At 38.8% G+C, this 17,128-nt stretch overlaps 1 protein-coding gene across 1 annotated transcript in view; it reads right to left on the bottom strand.

Annotated features, from left to right (window-relative positions):
* The window catches only part of ROBO1 (roundabout guidance receptor 1), a 580,691-nt gene that overhangs the window by 95,845 nt on the left and 467,718 nt on the right, over positions 1 to 17,128 (bottom strand). The window contains exon 4 of the mRNA XM_056496975.1: positions 13,021 to 13,178. Within this exon, the coding sequence (XP_056352950.1) occupies positions 13,021 to 13,178 (158 nt within the window). The remainder of the gene's footprint in view (positions 1 to 13,020; positions 13,179 to 17,128) is intronic.

Raw genomic sequence — 17,128 nt, 5'->3', positions numbered from 1 at the left:
TGTTTAAGTTGTGTGAAACTGTAAGTTGATAAAGGCTCCAGAAGCACAGGTACATCACAAGCTGTAATGATGTGCTAACCTTGGTGACAGTCAGAAGAGAAGGGTCAAAGGTTCAGCTGGCATCCCTGGGGGAATCATTCAAGGTGAATTTGAGGCTCATTTTCAGGGTAGCACAGTAAAACCCACACTGCAGTCTGAGAAATGTATGTGACACAAAGATGAAGAACTGCCCTTTTTTCTTGAATTTGGTGCTATGCATTCTACTGCTACTATTCATAGCAGTAGAAAAAATGGTCTTTGTTGAGATGGCTAAACTAGGGAAAACACAGCTTGCTATCACATCAAAAAGTAAAAGATAACTTTTTAAAAGATCATATTTCTTTTTTAATTGAAACTAATTATCAGAGCAGGCTTGAAGTTTAATTTATTCTGGTGGCTCCAGCCATGGCTAATTATGTGTATTTTAGAAGTTATTTCCCCATGTCCTACTTAAAAGGTTCAGATTGCTAAAGTTAAGGTTTCTTCTCCTGTTGAAAAATCATTACTTACCTTTGTTAACTTCAAGAATAACGGATAGAACAGATGACCTCTTACAACACCAAAGCCTTGGATTATCAATGAAAAACAGAGTAACAGTTGTCACCACCAATCATGTAATTTCTAATATTTAAAAATGACCATGCAAAAGAAACAGGCAAAAAAACAGGGGAATCTTCTGAGCAGAATGTCTCATTAGAACAAAAAATTGAGAATCAATAAGCAGTATGTCCAAAAAGCTGGAATACCTTAAGTACCTTAATGACAAACAAGCCAATAAAAACAAGTGAAGCAGTAACAACACTAGCAGTAAAAAAGTGAAGAATGTCAGTTCATTTAGCACTTTAAAAAGAGGCTTTTCTCTTGCTATAAATTATACTGTATACTTTCCTGGAAAGTATCAGTCTCAGGAAAGACAGTAGTAAAACCCACACTGATTTCAGTAATGCCAGAATTCCATCTGAGAGTTCAGGATGTGTGCAAAGCCTATTTTAGTGAAACATGCTAACCATGCAGATTTCCCAGGAGTTATAATCATGCAAAGTACCTGCTCTGTAGACATTCCTAAATTCTTACAAGCCCCTGAGATCCTTCAATACAAGGGACAATAATCTCAAAAACACTCTAATGCTACAGCATGAAGTTAAATGATAAAATATTTTTTTTATAATCACAGAAATTCTCCTAAGTATTTGTAGCTGGGCTAGATCCTGCAAGTATTATACAATTGCAAACACCTGGAGTGGAGCATGGCCTGAATATGAAAGTGAGGATATGATTCTACTGTTTTGTCTACAGAAAAAGAGCCTATTTCTGATTTAGGATGCAATAACACTTTGCAAGGTGGCACAACACAGCTCTGTTGCAAGTGTCAGGCTGCTTTTCATGTATGAATGAATTCAGGTCCACAACTCATGAAATGCTGAGTAAGAAGGACTGAACAACTTCAAGGCTTGCCCAAAATCACACAGGAAGATTGCAGCTGCCCAGCAATCTGCTCTGCTTAGCTTGCAGACTCTCTACCTCAAGGCAATCTTCCATTTACTGCACAATAATTTTCTCTGTAGGAGAATGTTTTGCAGCTCACTTCTAGAAATCACATTGCAATGACTGTACAGTCTCATGGCAAGAACAGGTCTGTGATTCTGTCCAGTGTGCAGGTCTGCCAGAGAGCACAAATACCCATTTCTGGAATACCTGTAATGCACCATGAAATTGCTTCACTCAGGTACCTGCAATTTCTGTGGTAACACTTTACCCTGAATGAGCAATTTTATTTTATTTTTTTTCCTTCTTGATTTTCATTAGGTCTTGCTCCAAGAGAAATGTTCAATCTGAACACCACAGTTCAAAGAAGTCCTAAGAAACAAATTATTTCATATGAATGGGAAGAGCAAGATGTGCAGAATTTGAAATGTGGGGTGTGCTGGAGGGAATTCCAAGCCATCATGCCAACATCTTTCACCTTCAAAAACTTGACATTCTGAATGGCATAGTCACTTTGGAAAACAATGATGCAAAACGCCCACAAGCTCACAGTTAAGAGATCTTGATTCATCATCCTTTTGTTCAAGGAACCAAATTTAGTACTTTGTGAGGGAGGGCAAATTACTTAAGCATAGTTAACTCTATGGCTAGTTTCAAAATTCAGTATATTCTATGCAGCAGTAGAAATATTTTTAGATATACACCAGGAAAGCTTTTCACATTCTCATGCTTTACTTTTTTTAACAGCATTATTTTCCCTGCCAAATCTGTGGGGTTTATTTATTCTCAAATTTACTCCCTTTTGCCCTCTTCTCTCTGTGTAATTTATTCTCCTCTGTGCAGCCAGGACCAGGAGGCTGAGCAGAGGCAAGTAGACAACTGACAACAGCAGCAGACAGAGGCAAAAGCAAAGCTGCTGAGTTGGAAAAACAAGAAGAGTATAAATAGATCCAAGTATAACTAGCCACCCACACTTTCACATTAAACAAAGGAACAATCTTCATGTGACCCTGTGCCAAATAGATTCTTGTTAGATAATGATTTTTCAGAAGGAAAAAAAAAATCAATTAATTGCTCAGTGCAGCACGAGTGAGTATTAGCAAGAATTATCCTACAGCTAGATAAAAAAAGAAAGCAGGTTTGTTTTTCTGTTTTTTTTTTTTTTTTGTTTTGTTTTTTTTTTTTTTTTTTTTTTTTTTTTGTTGTTGTTGTTGTTGTTGTTGTTGTTGTTTTTTTTTTTTTCTTTTCCCTTTAAAGGAGGACAACCTCAAGCAGGCAGACTTGGCCCTGCATAATATTACCCAGGAGTCTGGAATAATACCCTGCAATGTGTGTGTGAATCCCACACTACTGCACGTGGTGAATCTCTGAACTTGGCAGTAAGTAATGGTGAGTATATTATTACCTGGAGAGAGAGAAGTACTCTTGGGTTGAGGAAACCCAAGAACTGAAAATTATTATTTTTGAAGTGCTGTGATTTGGACTAGACTTTTCATATAACCAGAAGCATCACAGGAAATTCAGTAAGGCAAAACTATCCAAACAAAGTGAAATAAGCAAAAGTGAAGTTGACAGAACTTTCAAAAAGTGGACCAAAAAATCAAAGCAAACCAAACAAGAAGCTCTAATCACTTACAGCTGTTCCAGGCTCCAAAAACAGGCACTCTTCTTCTCTACTATTTTTATTCTACATTTTTCTTTTGATTATGAGAACATAATATGTGCAAACTCAGCACACAGATTGTTGAGGTTTTATTACACATGCTTTTAGAGTTAGTGTCATTTTTACTTTACAAAAGTAATTCCTAAAATAAGCATGATACACAATAAAGTCTCAGTTAGCAGTTACCTGATATTTAGATTCTAAGTGACAACATGTGGCTGCTGTGGTGTGCAAGCAAGTAGCAATATCAAAAATGCCAAGTACAATCAAATTTATAAGGTCTACTAGAGACTTTCAAGAACAAAAATGTAACTTTTTTTTTTTTCCTCTCTCCCATCCCCCCAAATGGAGAGGGTTTCAGTGTTTGGAAAAGAGCAAACACAGTGAGGAGCTGGGTTCCTTCACTTCACTGTACAGTCTTGCCACAAATAATACATTGATTTCTGCAGCATATCTGTTTATTAAACATTTTTCATGCTTTAAAAATGGAAATATCTCCATATAAGAGCATAAGATAAAACTAAAGACAGTAAAAATGAAGTCTGACAGGTCCAGAAGGCTGCATGAAAGAGCCCTGGAAGGCAGAAAATTTGCAGTGCTGTTTTGCACATTTGATCTGTAGGATCCTAAGTCCCATGGCCAATGGAATCTACCCCAGAAACTTTTTCTGCCTGTACACAGGTTGCCCACTTCCCACTGTGAGTCCTAATGCTCAGTGTGCCAGACTCATAAAAGCCTAATTCTTTGCAATATTACTTTTCCACTCATTGTTTTTGCTCCTGAGGAGGAATGAGGGAAGGCAGGGCAGTCACTAAGGGGCTGGGGAAAACAGTGTTTCTAGAAATGGATTTTCAACTTAGAGGAGGATGTCCACAGCAGACATGTAAGATTTCCCTGCAGCTGATGAAGGGAGGGGAAGGGAAAAATTAGTTTTCTAAGCACTGCCTTCATCTTTATTGTCTGTAATATAAGCAAAGGCTCCTTTCCTAAATGCTTAGAAAAACCAACCGAACAAAAATGTTTCTTTTTCATTAGTAGAATAAAATGAATGAAGAAATAATTTCCCTCCCACATCCTTTTTTCATCTCTCTTATTCATCCAAAATACCCCCATCAACGAGACTGCCAGCCAAACAAAACAAAGAATTTACTTTCTCAGCATAATAAATCACCTTTGCTCCTAACCATCCAAATCATAAAGTCCTACACACACTGGATAGCTCAAGTAACCCAATCTGAGATAACAACCACCTGGCTTTTTATTATTTTTAGGGAGAACCTTCCCAGACACCATTTCTATAATTTCACATGGTCCCAGAGGTTCAAAACTCTCAATAAGCCATTTTAACAAGAAAATCCTGATAGTCTAATATCTAGGCCTGTAAATGTCCCAAAACTCAGATATCTAACACATACTCTATTTGCTGCAGGCATTTATTTTCTTTTATTATCTAGGTCATCAGTTCATGACTAGGGACAAAAGAAATCCGTAGAGAATTTTGACTGAATGAGAAGTTTTCAAATTCCTCTAAGTCCACAGAGTATCTGCAAAAGAACCTCATTCTTCTTTGCTTTACTTTCACAATGGAAAGTAGAAATCACTCTAAAATAAAGCTGACCATAGGAAAATACACCCTTATTTCACATTAAAGAAGTACTTTTCACTACTGCTGGGTGAAACAATACTGGGAAAGCAGAGTTATGCATATCTAATGCTGAACTTTTTAAGTGGTGAGAAAACAAAAATAGCTGGAGCAAAGGACATCACTGATGCAAAAGAACATTCTTTAAAGTTGTGAGAAAAACCAGAAGGAACAGACACTCTTACAGCTTTAGGGTCAAATATGATCAGCAATAACTTGGTTTAAAATACCAGCAGAGGAATGACCATAGGGAGCCTTTTAATCTAACACTGAATTATGATGAGTTTTAATTCCAGTACTTTTGGTTAGTGTGAACACAGTCTATAAATCTGATAACCTCACACAGTGGACGACACTACTACCAGGAATGCCCTTGGGAACACAGGAGGTCACTTTGGTCCTAAATGCAAAATCCAGTTGCTGTAGCAGCCAGCACCAGCCTACAGACCCTGGTGTTCTCCTCAGCCCACAGATGTTTGACACTGGGCCATTTTTTGCCCTCTGTCATGGTGCCCCTTCCCTTTCCCCTGATTCCAGAGACCAACATTACCCTTGGGAGATGTCTGCTGGGAAGACATTTCACATCAAGTGTCAACCTATGCTTGGTTTACCCTACCCAGCACAGGAGATCTGAGGTTAATAATGAGCCATTTAAACCAATTAGGACAGTGTTGGGCATTGAGCATGACCCAAACACTTGAGACTGCTGGGCTTTTTCCTCAGCATTTTCTTACAGCAAATGGAGAAAGCACCTCAAAGAAGTATTTGAGACAGTTGATGCATCCAGAGGAGGCAACAAGGCTGGTGAGGGGCTTGGAACATAAAACCCTATGAAGAATGACTGAAGGACCTGGGGGTGTTCAGCCTGGAGAAAAGGAGGCTCAGGGGTGACCTTATCACTCTCTACAGCTTCCTGAAAGGTGTTTGTAGCCAGGTGGAGGTTGGTCTCTTTCTCCAGGCAGCAACTGAGAGAACCAGAGGACACAGCTCTTTTCAAAACCTTCCAAGGTGATTGTGGTCCTCTGCAGAAGGTTAGAAGGTCTTTAAGGCTCAGCCAAAAACTCCACAAACATGTGACAAAATGATGCAAAAAATGATAATCAAATGTAATTGGACCACTGAAAAGAGCTTGGGTATGCTGATGATAATTTTTTAAAAAAAATTTACATGGGAAGTAGCAATATAGCAGAAGATAACCTGAGAACCCTTTGTATTGACAGAGTGGTTGTGCAGATGTGGAAACCTGAGTGGTTTAGACACAGCAGGGGAAGAGGCAGGCATGCAGACAGAATTGAGGGGGAAAATGGAAAGGTGTCCTCGTGGTAAGGCAGGACACAGCACAAGCACTTGGCATGGAAAAGAAGGAAGAGGTGATCCAGAAGACACCTTTTGAAAGATTTGTGGGATCTGCACAGCACAGAGATTTCAGCAGGAGCACAGGGACCCTGAAACAGAGCTTTAAGTGTGAACACAGAACAACAGTGTCACATCTTGGAAAAAACAAGGGGAAGAAACAACAGGATTTAGAGGAATTCTCACTATCCTCTGGGACAGCTGTGTGGTTACATATTGTTTTCCACAATTTTTAACATTTTTTTCCCCTCTTGGGGTGCCAAGTTAACTCACAGCAGCTCCAGCTGTGTCACCTGTGGAAACAATATTAAGAGCAGAAGAAATATAAATCATTAACAAAAAACTACTCTTGATCCTTGAGGAAGCCACCATTGTAGGGATCAGCAGAAGAAGTAAAAAGAGAGGTTGAGTAGGAAGCCAATGCTCCCAGGGAGTAAGAAAAAGGACTTGGAAGAAAGGAAATTGCTAGGAGGCAGCACATATTGGGAATCAGAAGAAAAAATACACTTCTCTTTCTAACCCTCTTGGGGCCTATAGGAAATTGCTACTTGCCCTTTAATCTGCCCCAAAAAACAAAAACAATTAAAATGAAATAAAACCCTGAACTGTAAGTCCTTGCTCCCTGCCTTCCCCTCACCCCCATTGCTTTGTGTGCTGTGCACCCAGGCCATGATCTCTCATCAGCTCCCCACAGCAGAGACAATATTACCATTAGATTACAGCTTCTATAGGAGTGTGTGCATTCTTTTGCTGTGTACCTAAAACATGCAGTTTGGGGAAATGAAGGTGTTAAGAGATTAATGATCAATAAATCAATGAAAAAGAGAGGAGGCCAGAAAAAAAACAAAGAGAAATGGCAAAGAAAGAAATAAGGGTAAACATCTTGAATTAATTTGGAGTGGCACTGCAAAGTATGGTTTCTGTCAGGAGCATTGCTGTAGTAATGGGTTAAGACTGTTACCCCACACAAAACGCCCCAGCAAATCCAATCAGATTTTCTTTTCATTTCTCTTGATTCACCTCCCCATTGCAATTTTCCCCTGCAATTTAACTTTAGAAAGAAAGACCCTTTCCTAAAGAGGGAATTAATTTCTGCACTTTCCACTGTTCCCTCCAATACTAACAACACTTTCTCTTTTCCTTTTTAACTGACAGTCATTGCCATTTCTTCCACTTCCTTTTTTCTTTTTTCTTGTGATCAAGTCACATTGGGATCCACCTATACAGGTTTAAACTTGCCAAAGCACAATGAGGCTAGGATTGGTCTCCACCAAGAAGAATGAATGCAGTTCTCTGTGACAATTCATTAACAGAAAAATTGGGGCAAGCACAGGAAACATCTTCCTGTGGATGGTACCATTAAGGAAGTTTTCCTGTCACAACAGAAGATCAGAAGGCTTTGTTTTCATCTTTTGTAAAAACATTTTCAACACCCACTCATGCAAAAATAGCATTGTGTAAGATGCAATAAATGCTGTGCATTTGTGATGTACTATTTAAGGGCCAGGAAAGGAGATGGGAATTGAAAATTTAAGTTGCAGCTCATCTAAAATAAGAGTGTAAGTCATTCAAAACTGTTGATGGCACGAGACAGCCACACAAAAAAGGAATGAAAACCTGTATGCATTATTCATCTTGCAACTTTGATCTTTAAAGCTAAGAAACTTGAACAAGGAAAGATAAATGGCTTCTCAAGCTTTTTCTTTTAAAAATCAAATGAGGATGATTCAGGATAAATGAGAGATAAGAGTTAATACGAACGAGGGGGAAATTGCAATCACAGTGCTGCATAGGAGTTTCAATGCAAAGCCTTTGCTTTTTGTATTCAATTACAAAGGATTTCTTTCTTAGGTACCAGCATCCCTTTTCATGTATATGTAAAAGATTTTACCTATTAAAATTTCATGTTCAGTATGCACAGCTTTTTTCTTCTACCACCTATACCATGACTTGATGTGAACAGTTAGGAAGCTTTATGAAGCAGGGGCTACTAGTGGTCATGGGGCAGGAACAGACTCAGCTGTGAAATCCTGACCTCCAAACCTGGCTCAAACACCAGCTTGTTCTGGAGCTTATGCAAGATATGTACACTTTTTCCCACTGGGAAAGCACTGATAATTACAGGCACTCTGACTGTATCCTGATTTCACTGAGGTTTAGTTAATTATGCAGATATTGCTGCTAAAACACAGGACAAATTGATAGAACCAAAAGCACATGGAGGGAGGTTGCCCTGACTAGATGGGAGAGCCACAAAATCCTCTGGACACCCTGCACTCCTGAGAGTTTGTAATTATTGCCAATTTTTGCCTAAAGATATGCTCAAAGGCCCCACCACCTTGGTTAGATTACTGATATCAGCATCTTCTAGAGAGACAGCTGCATTTGGGATTCACAAAGAAGAGAGAGCAGCAACACAGCTCCTCGAGGGAGGCTCTGAGCAAACCTGACACAGGCTGACATCACAAATCACAGCTCACAGCCACTTCCAGCAACAGCAGAGCCCAGGGAAGAATGCCTTGACTTCACAGCATGCTGCAGGAGAGTTTGCTTATCTGGGCTTCCAAATTGTTACCTCCACACAAGCAGATATCAGGTATCAGGTGATAGAGCCAGACAGGCTGGGTGGATGTGAGCACAGGTTGTGAGATGGAGGAAATGGCTGGAGAATGAGGAGAAAATTTCATGGTGGGCTGTGTGTTAGGAAGGCAGTGGGAGCACCATTTGAAAAGTAGTGGTAGATTTCTGGGGTACAGCAGGAAGATGGGTGAGAAGTGAATGGATGCACACTGAATTCACAGGCTGACAAAAAACCAACACTCACTGTGATTACTGTGAGTGCCTGAGCAAGTCACTGGCTCTCACAGCCACTGACACCCTGCCAGCTGCATCCAGACAAAATACATTTGGAAACACCAAACCCAGTGATTACAGCAGTCAGCAGAAACTCACTGATTGCACTTCCTCCTCAGCCCGGGGGAATGCAAACTCTCAGCTTTTGGCACCAAGGTGACACACGTGGCTGTGTCCTAATGACACTGTGCTGCCATGCAAAAGAGATGGCTAGACTGATGGGGCTGGGAACAGGGCTGCTCCTGGGGAGGACAACTGGAAGCCTGGAGCCCTGGATCCTTGCTCCAAGCAATGGGTGGGTCTATGAACTTCAGTGCCAAATGCATAAACACCCAGAACAGCTGGAAACAGAACCAGGAACTTCCCCACCCTGGAGCACTCCCTTCTCCCTCTCTCATGGACAACACCTTGCACACCTCCTTTCTCCACCAAGTCTCAGCTCCAAGAGGAGTGCCACAGACTCTCCTAGTGCAGATGGATCATATAAGAAACTGGAAAAATACATTTGAGCTTTACACTGTTTGCAGTGAGAAATTAGAGCTATTCACTGGACTGAGCTGAAGCACTCCTATCTATCTATCTATCTATCTATCTATCTATCTATCTATCTATCTATCTATCTATCTATCTATCTATCTCAGGAGGGATTCCTGATTCCACAGTAATCCCAGGAGAAAAATTAACTAGATGAGCAAGGAATGATGCCCATTCTGCTCTGCCCTCGTGGTAACTATTTTCCAATTCTATAAATTGAGCCAAAGGTAAGTGTTTGCTTCTAAAGCAAGACTGTTCCAGCTTCATTTGTAATATTTGGAGAGAGATTAGTCATAGCAAGCATTTGCTTTCATACCATGGTGTACAGAACACACATGTTGAGCCCAAATGCACTGAGAAAACTGCTTATAGACAGCACACTCAAGAGTAGAGAGAAAAAATATTTTGATAATGTTTTTTCATCAGGTGCACCCAGCAGATATTTGTGCACTGAAGAGCCTAAAACTGGGCACTACTGGGAGAGCTGTGCTCCAATAAAATGTCTGCTTCTATAAATCCCTTCGCAGACAGTTCTGTCCTCACCCTTAACTTTCATTTCCTATTTGTTCCACTCCCTAGTTTATAACTTGAAAGATATTTATAGTTTTTTCCTCTTCGCAGCACATTTGCTTGCCCTACAAATAGACCAAAAATATGAAAACACTGATTTTTATTATCTCACCTATATAAACACATTGATTTCCTTAACTCTACCCAGGAGAAAATAATATTTTTTTTATTGCATTCCTGAGGAAGTAATGCCTTAACTTGGATCTTATTTGTCTGCTATTTACCTACATTTTTTGCTTCAAACTCTAAGTCAGGAATGGAGCTTCCAGATCTGTTTCTCTGGTACTCTTAGTACTCATTCTGGAAAGTCCAGTTTTTCTGACTCGTAGATGACATTGTCATTGCAGAGGAGAAAAAAATGCTACCATATATTAAAAATAAGGTTATACTTCTTAAAGGAAGTATAAACATGAATCAAAAAAGAAGATGTCAAGCATCATGACTTATTCAGAAAAAGTACAGTTCTAATGTTTATTTTAAATCTCTTGTCAGAAAGGAAAGCATTAATACGAAGTGCTTCACACTGCTTTTGACACTTGCAGAACTCTTAAAATTGTAATGAGACAAAGATCAACAAACCTATAAGAATGAAAACAACTGGAAATGCTTTAGAAGTGGGGCCACTAAAACTTTTTCATTTATTAAATGCCCACTTGTATTACATATGCATTGAACACCAAGATACATAGTTTGACATTTCCTGATCTGCTAATTTCATGCCTTAAAAAGAGGAAAGTCACACTTGTATCATGGAAATTTATTGCCACTGAGTCAATCAAAATTTTCCTACCACATGAAGGTAGGTGCTCATTTTAAATACAGACACTAAATTAAAGAGGAAAAAAACCCTGTCACTTAAACTACATCAATTTCATCCTTATTTCAGCTTTTGTAGTCTTCTAGTTTTTGTTGGGTTTTTTTTTCATTCCTGCTGCCAAACTGAAATAGAAATGTCTTTAAGGAGATAGGTGAACAGAAATGGAATTATTCTAATTCAGGTTTCACAATTAGCATTTCATTTCCATCTGCCCTTTAACAAGTTGTCCATTCCAGGTCCCAATCCCCTCTCCTCTCCCAGCCACTAGCAAGACCCTGCAGATGGTTACTGCAGAGCTGTAAAGAGGTAATCTGAATGCATCTTTGTCCACTTGGCAAGATCCTGGTACACTGTAAGAGGATGCAAAACTGCATTACAATATTGCTTCAGGCTCTCTGCCTGTGTGAGAAAGCACCCACAATATCAACAGTGCTGCTGAGGACAGTGCCAGGACACATGACATGGATGGACACAGCTAAGCTGGGCTGTGGCAGCTCTCTTAATTTACACCTCTGGAAACAAACCCTCTTTTGGGTACCTGAAACAAGGGTGCATCTACACCTACACCAAAACTCACTTGCATTTGTTTGTTTTTGGGAGGTGACAGTCACAACAACTCTGCCAGATTACCTGGTGAAAAGAATAATGTTTGGGTGGGCATTTGATACAAACATCAGAAAACAAAACCAAACTGAGGGACTTTATTTCATCCTAGGAAAAGCTTTAATGACTGCAGGTGATGCTGCCAGTCAGTGATAGTTACTCTTTGTTCTGGCAGCTGGAACAGTTTTCATGTAATAACAAAAGAAATGTACCTAGTAGGCAACACCTGAAAATCCTTCAAGAGAATAAACTGTAGCAATAAAAAATACAAGTTTAGAAAGCACTTCCTGGAGAAAAAAAAAACAACATAGGTAGCACTGGAATCTTCTCTTTATCTCAGGTCAATTGACTTGTCAGGATTGGAAGGAGATTTGAAAAGGAAATTGCAAGTTCTTAGCAAGTATGATTGGAGGAATAGAGTTAATAGCCAGCAATCAGCATAGGTTGGGTAGGGTACTTAAAAATTTAAATGTATGCATACACCACAACTGCAGAATGCCTGGGCTTTGTCCTGTTTGTAAAAAATAAATGGAATAACAGGCAATTTCAATCTCAAACCAAAATGGTAATTTTCTACTTAGGTTGCTGAGGGCTAAGAGTACTTCCATTAAACATTTCCCTCATTTCAGTATGTGATTGAGGCATGTAAATGTGCCCCTAATCCTGCTTTACACTAGAAATCTTTCCAGTACCAAAAGGACAGTATGTGTTTCTCTAAGGTGGAAAGATGTTTCTCCTATCATCATGCTGGCAGCAAATAAATGATTTTTGAACTCCGTTTTTCACTCCATTTCTGCAAGAGGTTTAGGCTCACCAGCTTACTGTTTAAAAATGATATTTTTATGATTTGAGAAGCTGCTTTATACATACTCTTGAGTAGTTGTGCACTGTATTCAGCAAGCTACAGATACAAATGAGTATGACAACATCTCTAATGAAAAAACAGATTTATTTAAGATGGCAGGATAAGCATTATCTCTCTAAAGAAACGTGTCTATATCCCCAAACTCTTTTTATCCTTTCTAATACAACACACAACTTTTCTGTGTGTGTTATTTTCAGCAGAATTACAAAAGATCTCACCAATACTACTTGTAGTTTCTCTTTCCAGCCAACGGCAGATATTACAGGTTGCAGAAATTTGTAGGTGGATAAAAGGTAAGAAAATTACAGGACAGTGAAGAGTATAACGAATTTCATTTCCACAAGCTTCTAATTCTTCTAAGAGAAGAACATAGGTTTTGCATAGACCTCTTTACCAAACAAATGCACACCCTGCAATGAAGTACTTGGAGATGAGAGGTTACATTCCAAGCTAAATGCAAACCAGCCCTTGCCTGTGAGGCAAGGAAAGGACACATCCTAGAAAGGACAGCACAGCCAGATGCCCACATGCTCAAGAGACAAGAAAGTTTGGATTGGTTGATTCTTGTGTTGTTTGGAGTAGCTTTTCATACTTACTGTAATTCTCTCATCTTTGTCATCTAGAGGGGTGCCATCTTTCTTCCATGATATAGTGGGCTCTGGGTGGCCTCTCGGGGGCTGGCACTCCATCACTGCAGGTTCCCCCACAGCTACCATGACATCTGATGGATTTTGTCTGAAGTCATCCCGTAGAACTGAAAAAATAAAGGCAATGAAGCAAAAAATTACTCAATAATATACTAAACATGCAGCAAAATGTTTTGTATTGGCCTTAAATGATGCCTGTTGTCACTGTATTTTACATTAACAAACAGATCAATTAATCAACAGAGCTGGAGAGGGATTTTTTTACAAGAGCTTGTGAGAGAACTAGAGGTAATGTCTTTGAGCTGAAAGGGGGCAGGTTTAGATTAAATATTAGGAAGAAATTCTTTACTGTGTGTTTAGGCAAGGCCCTGGTATAGACTGGCCAGAGAAGCTGTGCATGCCCCATCCCTGGAAGTGATCAAGCCAGGCTGGATGAGCTCTGAGCAGCCTGATCTATGAAAATGTCCCTGCCCATGGCAGGGGCTGGAACCAGATGATCTTTAGGGTCCTTTCCAACACAAAGCATTCTATGACTCCTACCACAGCTGAAGATGGCACAGTGTGTTCTGCTCAGAGGTGGCTTTTTGTCCCTTTGCTCCTGAGACACAAGGTCAGCCTGCCAGTAACTCAGAGTTTTATGGTTAAAGGTTGGCCACAGGCCACACAAATTGTACCCAACCTTGAATTTAGGGCAAAAATTAATGAACTATATAGACTTCCCAGTTCTTTGATGACATTACAAATCATGAAACATTTGCCCAGCCTTAGCCAAACTCATCTTTGCAATTTGGCTTGTATCTTTTTAAAGAAAAAAGTATTTAAAGTATTTCCTGATTGCTGGTAGTTGTCACTTAGCCGAAACTTTATTTAGAAGTCAATTCTACCACCTTTGCACATAAAGAAACGTTTTTATTGTAGCTTCATTACTAGAATTTGTTCTTTCTCATCATTTGGCCAAGCCTTGGCCTAGGAAACTCTAGTTTCCTCCAGTCATCCACTATGGATTTTATCAATAGCTGTGTGATTATTTTTCTTTCTGGGAAAGGACAGACAGGTCCTGTGCTCAGCAGACCACTACACAGGGGCATGGTTTAACAGAATAATGGCATTCCTAAGCCTTGCCAAGTAAGTAGCATTAGGTTTAATCTAAAAAGTAATAACTCAAGTTATAACAAACATAACATTCTAGTCCTCTTCACTGCTGCTCTTCCAACCACATGAACAAAGGATAGGGTAAAGCACACTATGCCCTCTCAGGACTCTCAGGATTTTTACAGAGCTGTATGTCACTCTTTCTACTTGCAACAACCTTGTGTCAACACCAAATAATGCCAACAAGTTTCAGCAAAAAAAAAAAAAATATATATCCTCCAAGCCATGGACCACAGATACATGGACATTCACTACTGAACTGGGGTTTGCTTGTTCTCAAATAAAGAATATTTTGCCACTATTCTAGATAAAGGACATAAATTCCAGAAATAACGAAGAATATCTGTGTGTCAAAAGGACTTAAATATAGTACTGATCTCACCAAACATTTGAATTTACTAATCCCCTTCCACAATGAAGCACGCACTAATATTTCAGTTCAATTACTGCAATTTCTGGATGCCCTGGAAATTATGCTATATGCTGATGCTCTGAATGAATATAGTCACTGTCTCTATCACATTAGCAATCCAAATGAATAGAGCAGAATCATAGGACTTAAATAAGATATTATAAAATAATTCAGATTGGAAGGAGCCCCTCGAGGTCATCAAATCTACAACAAGATGCTTTTCAATGACCATGCTCTCTTGGAGAGATTAGGTCTCTTCAACAGACATAGTGTACAGAGTTTACATAAAAAAACCAACCCACAAACCAACACAACAAACAAAACATGCACCTATTTCTTAGTGTACAAAAGCCTGAGAAAGGATGCTCCACCTATAATACTCTCCCTAAAAGGCAAGATTCATGGATATTTTCCTTCAGTCAACTTGGGAAAAATTGAAAATATTTTCAGCTATAACATCATTTTTTTTAAAAAGGAGAATGGTATAATTTTTAGTTATTCAGAAAGGTAAGTCAAAAGACCAGTCCTTTAAATTCCCTCCTGCTTTCAACATAACTTTATTAAGTTCAACCCACATTCTCTTACATCTTCCTAACTGTATTCCCTTATATATTGATGCACCAAAATAGCACTTCAAATTAATTTTTTTGCTTATGGAACTGTTACAACAGTATTCACACACTGAAAACATTACATCTCCTTGCTCTGGTTGTACTGAATGTGGTGTTAACAGCCAAAGACAATTTCTTGTGCTCCCAAGAAACCCTCAAGCCATCCAGACACAGGAATCACTATAAATCATGTAGTGCAAGTGGATAGCTGGACACTGCTTCTACTGAAGTCCATGAATTTTTTCTGTTTAATACTTCAGAGATCTAATCTGGCTTGGGGCCACTGATAGTACTATTACTTTTTTTTCTCCCCCACTTCTTCAAATTAAAGAACATTAAAGAGGACACAGAAGTTGCCTTAAGTTCCTAACCCCTCCCTCCCACAGATCCAGTTCCCAGTGCCAACAGCACATGAAAGTGCACAAGAGTTTATTTGCCAAACCACATTCTATTGCAACACAAGAAAGGGGTGTTTTGACCATGAGTAAGAAGCATCTCATTACTGCTGAAGATTGTATCACTTGGATAAATCTAAGAGGCATATAAAAAGAAGCAGCCTGAAGTTTAAAAAAAAAATTAAATCAAGAGATCTTAATAAAGCATAAGTGCTTTTCAAGTCTGAAAGATCTCATAAATCTAAGAGAAAGGACTATCAGGTAGTACCTTAGATGGCTTCAGCACCTTTGAAGCAACAAAGAAGTCCAGTACTTACACAATAAAACCAAATTACTTCTGTAATTTCTACACTCCTTAGTCTTATAATAGCTTGACAAGCATAGTACCTTGCCTGCAAACTAAGACCTTTCACAAATTAACCAAGTTCTTAATAGAATGCCTAGGAGGACATCAAAGATCCAGGCCACAGATACTTCAAAACAAGTATTTTTTTCCCCATTTACTATGAATTATTTTGGCTCTAACATCACATAATGAAATGCTAACAAAATATAATCCATTAGAGATTACTCCATAGATAGTCATCATTATTATTTTTGCAGCTGTAAAGTAGATACATGCTCTGTTTCATTTGCCTCAGGCCCTGGCAATCTTGCATGAAGTTATAAATCTAAAATTTTCATCCCTTACTGAAAAAAATCCCCACTTTTTCTTTGCTGTTCTTCATAGTCAAGGCTCATCATAACTTGAGAAAACATTTCCTTTCAAAGTTATATTAGAAGTATACTTTGCAACCCACTACAGAAAATCCTTTTTGTCACCAAACAGTGAAATTTCACCTCTTTATACATGTATGCAGCTGAAATGAAAAAAAAAAAAATATGTATATTAAAAAAAAATAAATATATATATATATAGAGGATGTTAGATTTAATTCCTTTTTTTTTTTTTTTTAAAAGGATATTCATAGATAAAACAGTCTCCTCCTAATTTCTGCCAGACCTTGGTTAAGGTTTTCTAGCATTTAGCTAATATTTTCTGAAATTCAATGAAGGATGATTGTAACCATCATCACAGCACAGCTGGGACAACTCCATGATCTTGCTGTGTGAACATGCTGAACTACTCAGGTTCAAAAACAACTTTTGCAGCTCCACTTAAAAGTCAACTGCACACACAACTACCTCATATTGTGTACTCTTCATTCCACTACAGAATTTTACTTTCCCCAGAGAACCTTTCTCGGGGAAGAAGGGAACTGGCAACAACTTGAGGATGAATTTTTGTTGATAGGCAACAAATTTTTATTGATAAGCAGAGATGGCACTAAAAATCTGCCTTGCAAAATGCAGCACTCAGTGCTTTTTTTAAAAGTTCTTTGTTGCCTACTATGAAAAACAGTAGGGAGACACTGCTGGGTGAAACAGGAGGAAGATAGGCAGGATTTTTTAGATAGATAATTCAGAAAGATTACTGTTAAATTTAT

Source organism: Oenanthe melanoleuca, chromosome 1 (genome assembly GCF_029582105.1).
Source record: "Oenanthe melanoleuca isolate GR-GAL-2019-014 chromosome 1, OMel1.0, whole genome shotgun sequence".
Classification (NCBI taxonomy): domain Eukaryota; kingdom Metazoa; phylum Chordata; class Aves; order Passeriformes; family Muscicapidae; genus Oenanthe; species Oenanthe melanoleuca.
Note: the sequence above shows the minus strand (reverse complement) of the source record. Positions and strands in the feature narration are given on the sequence as shown.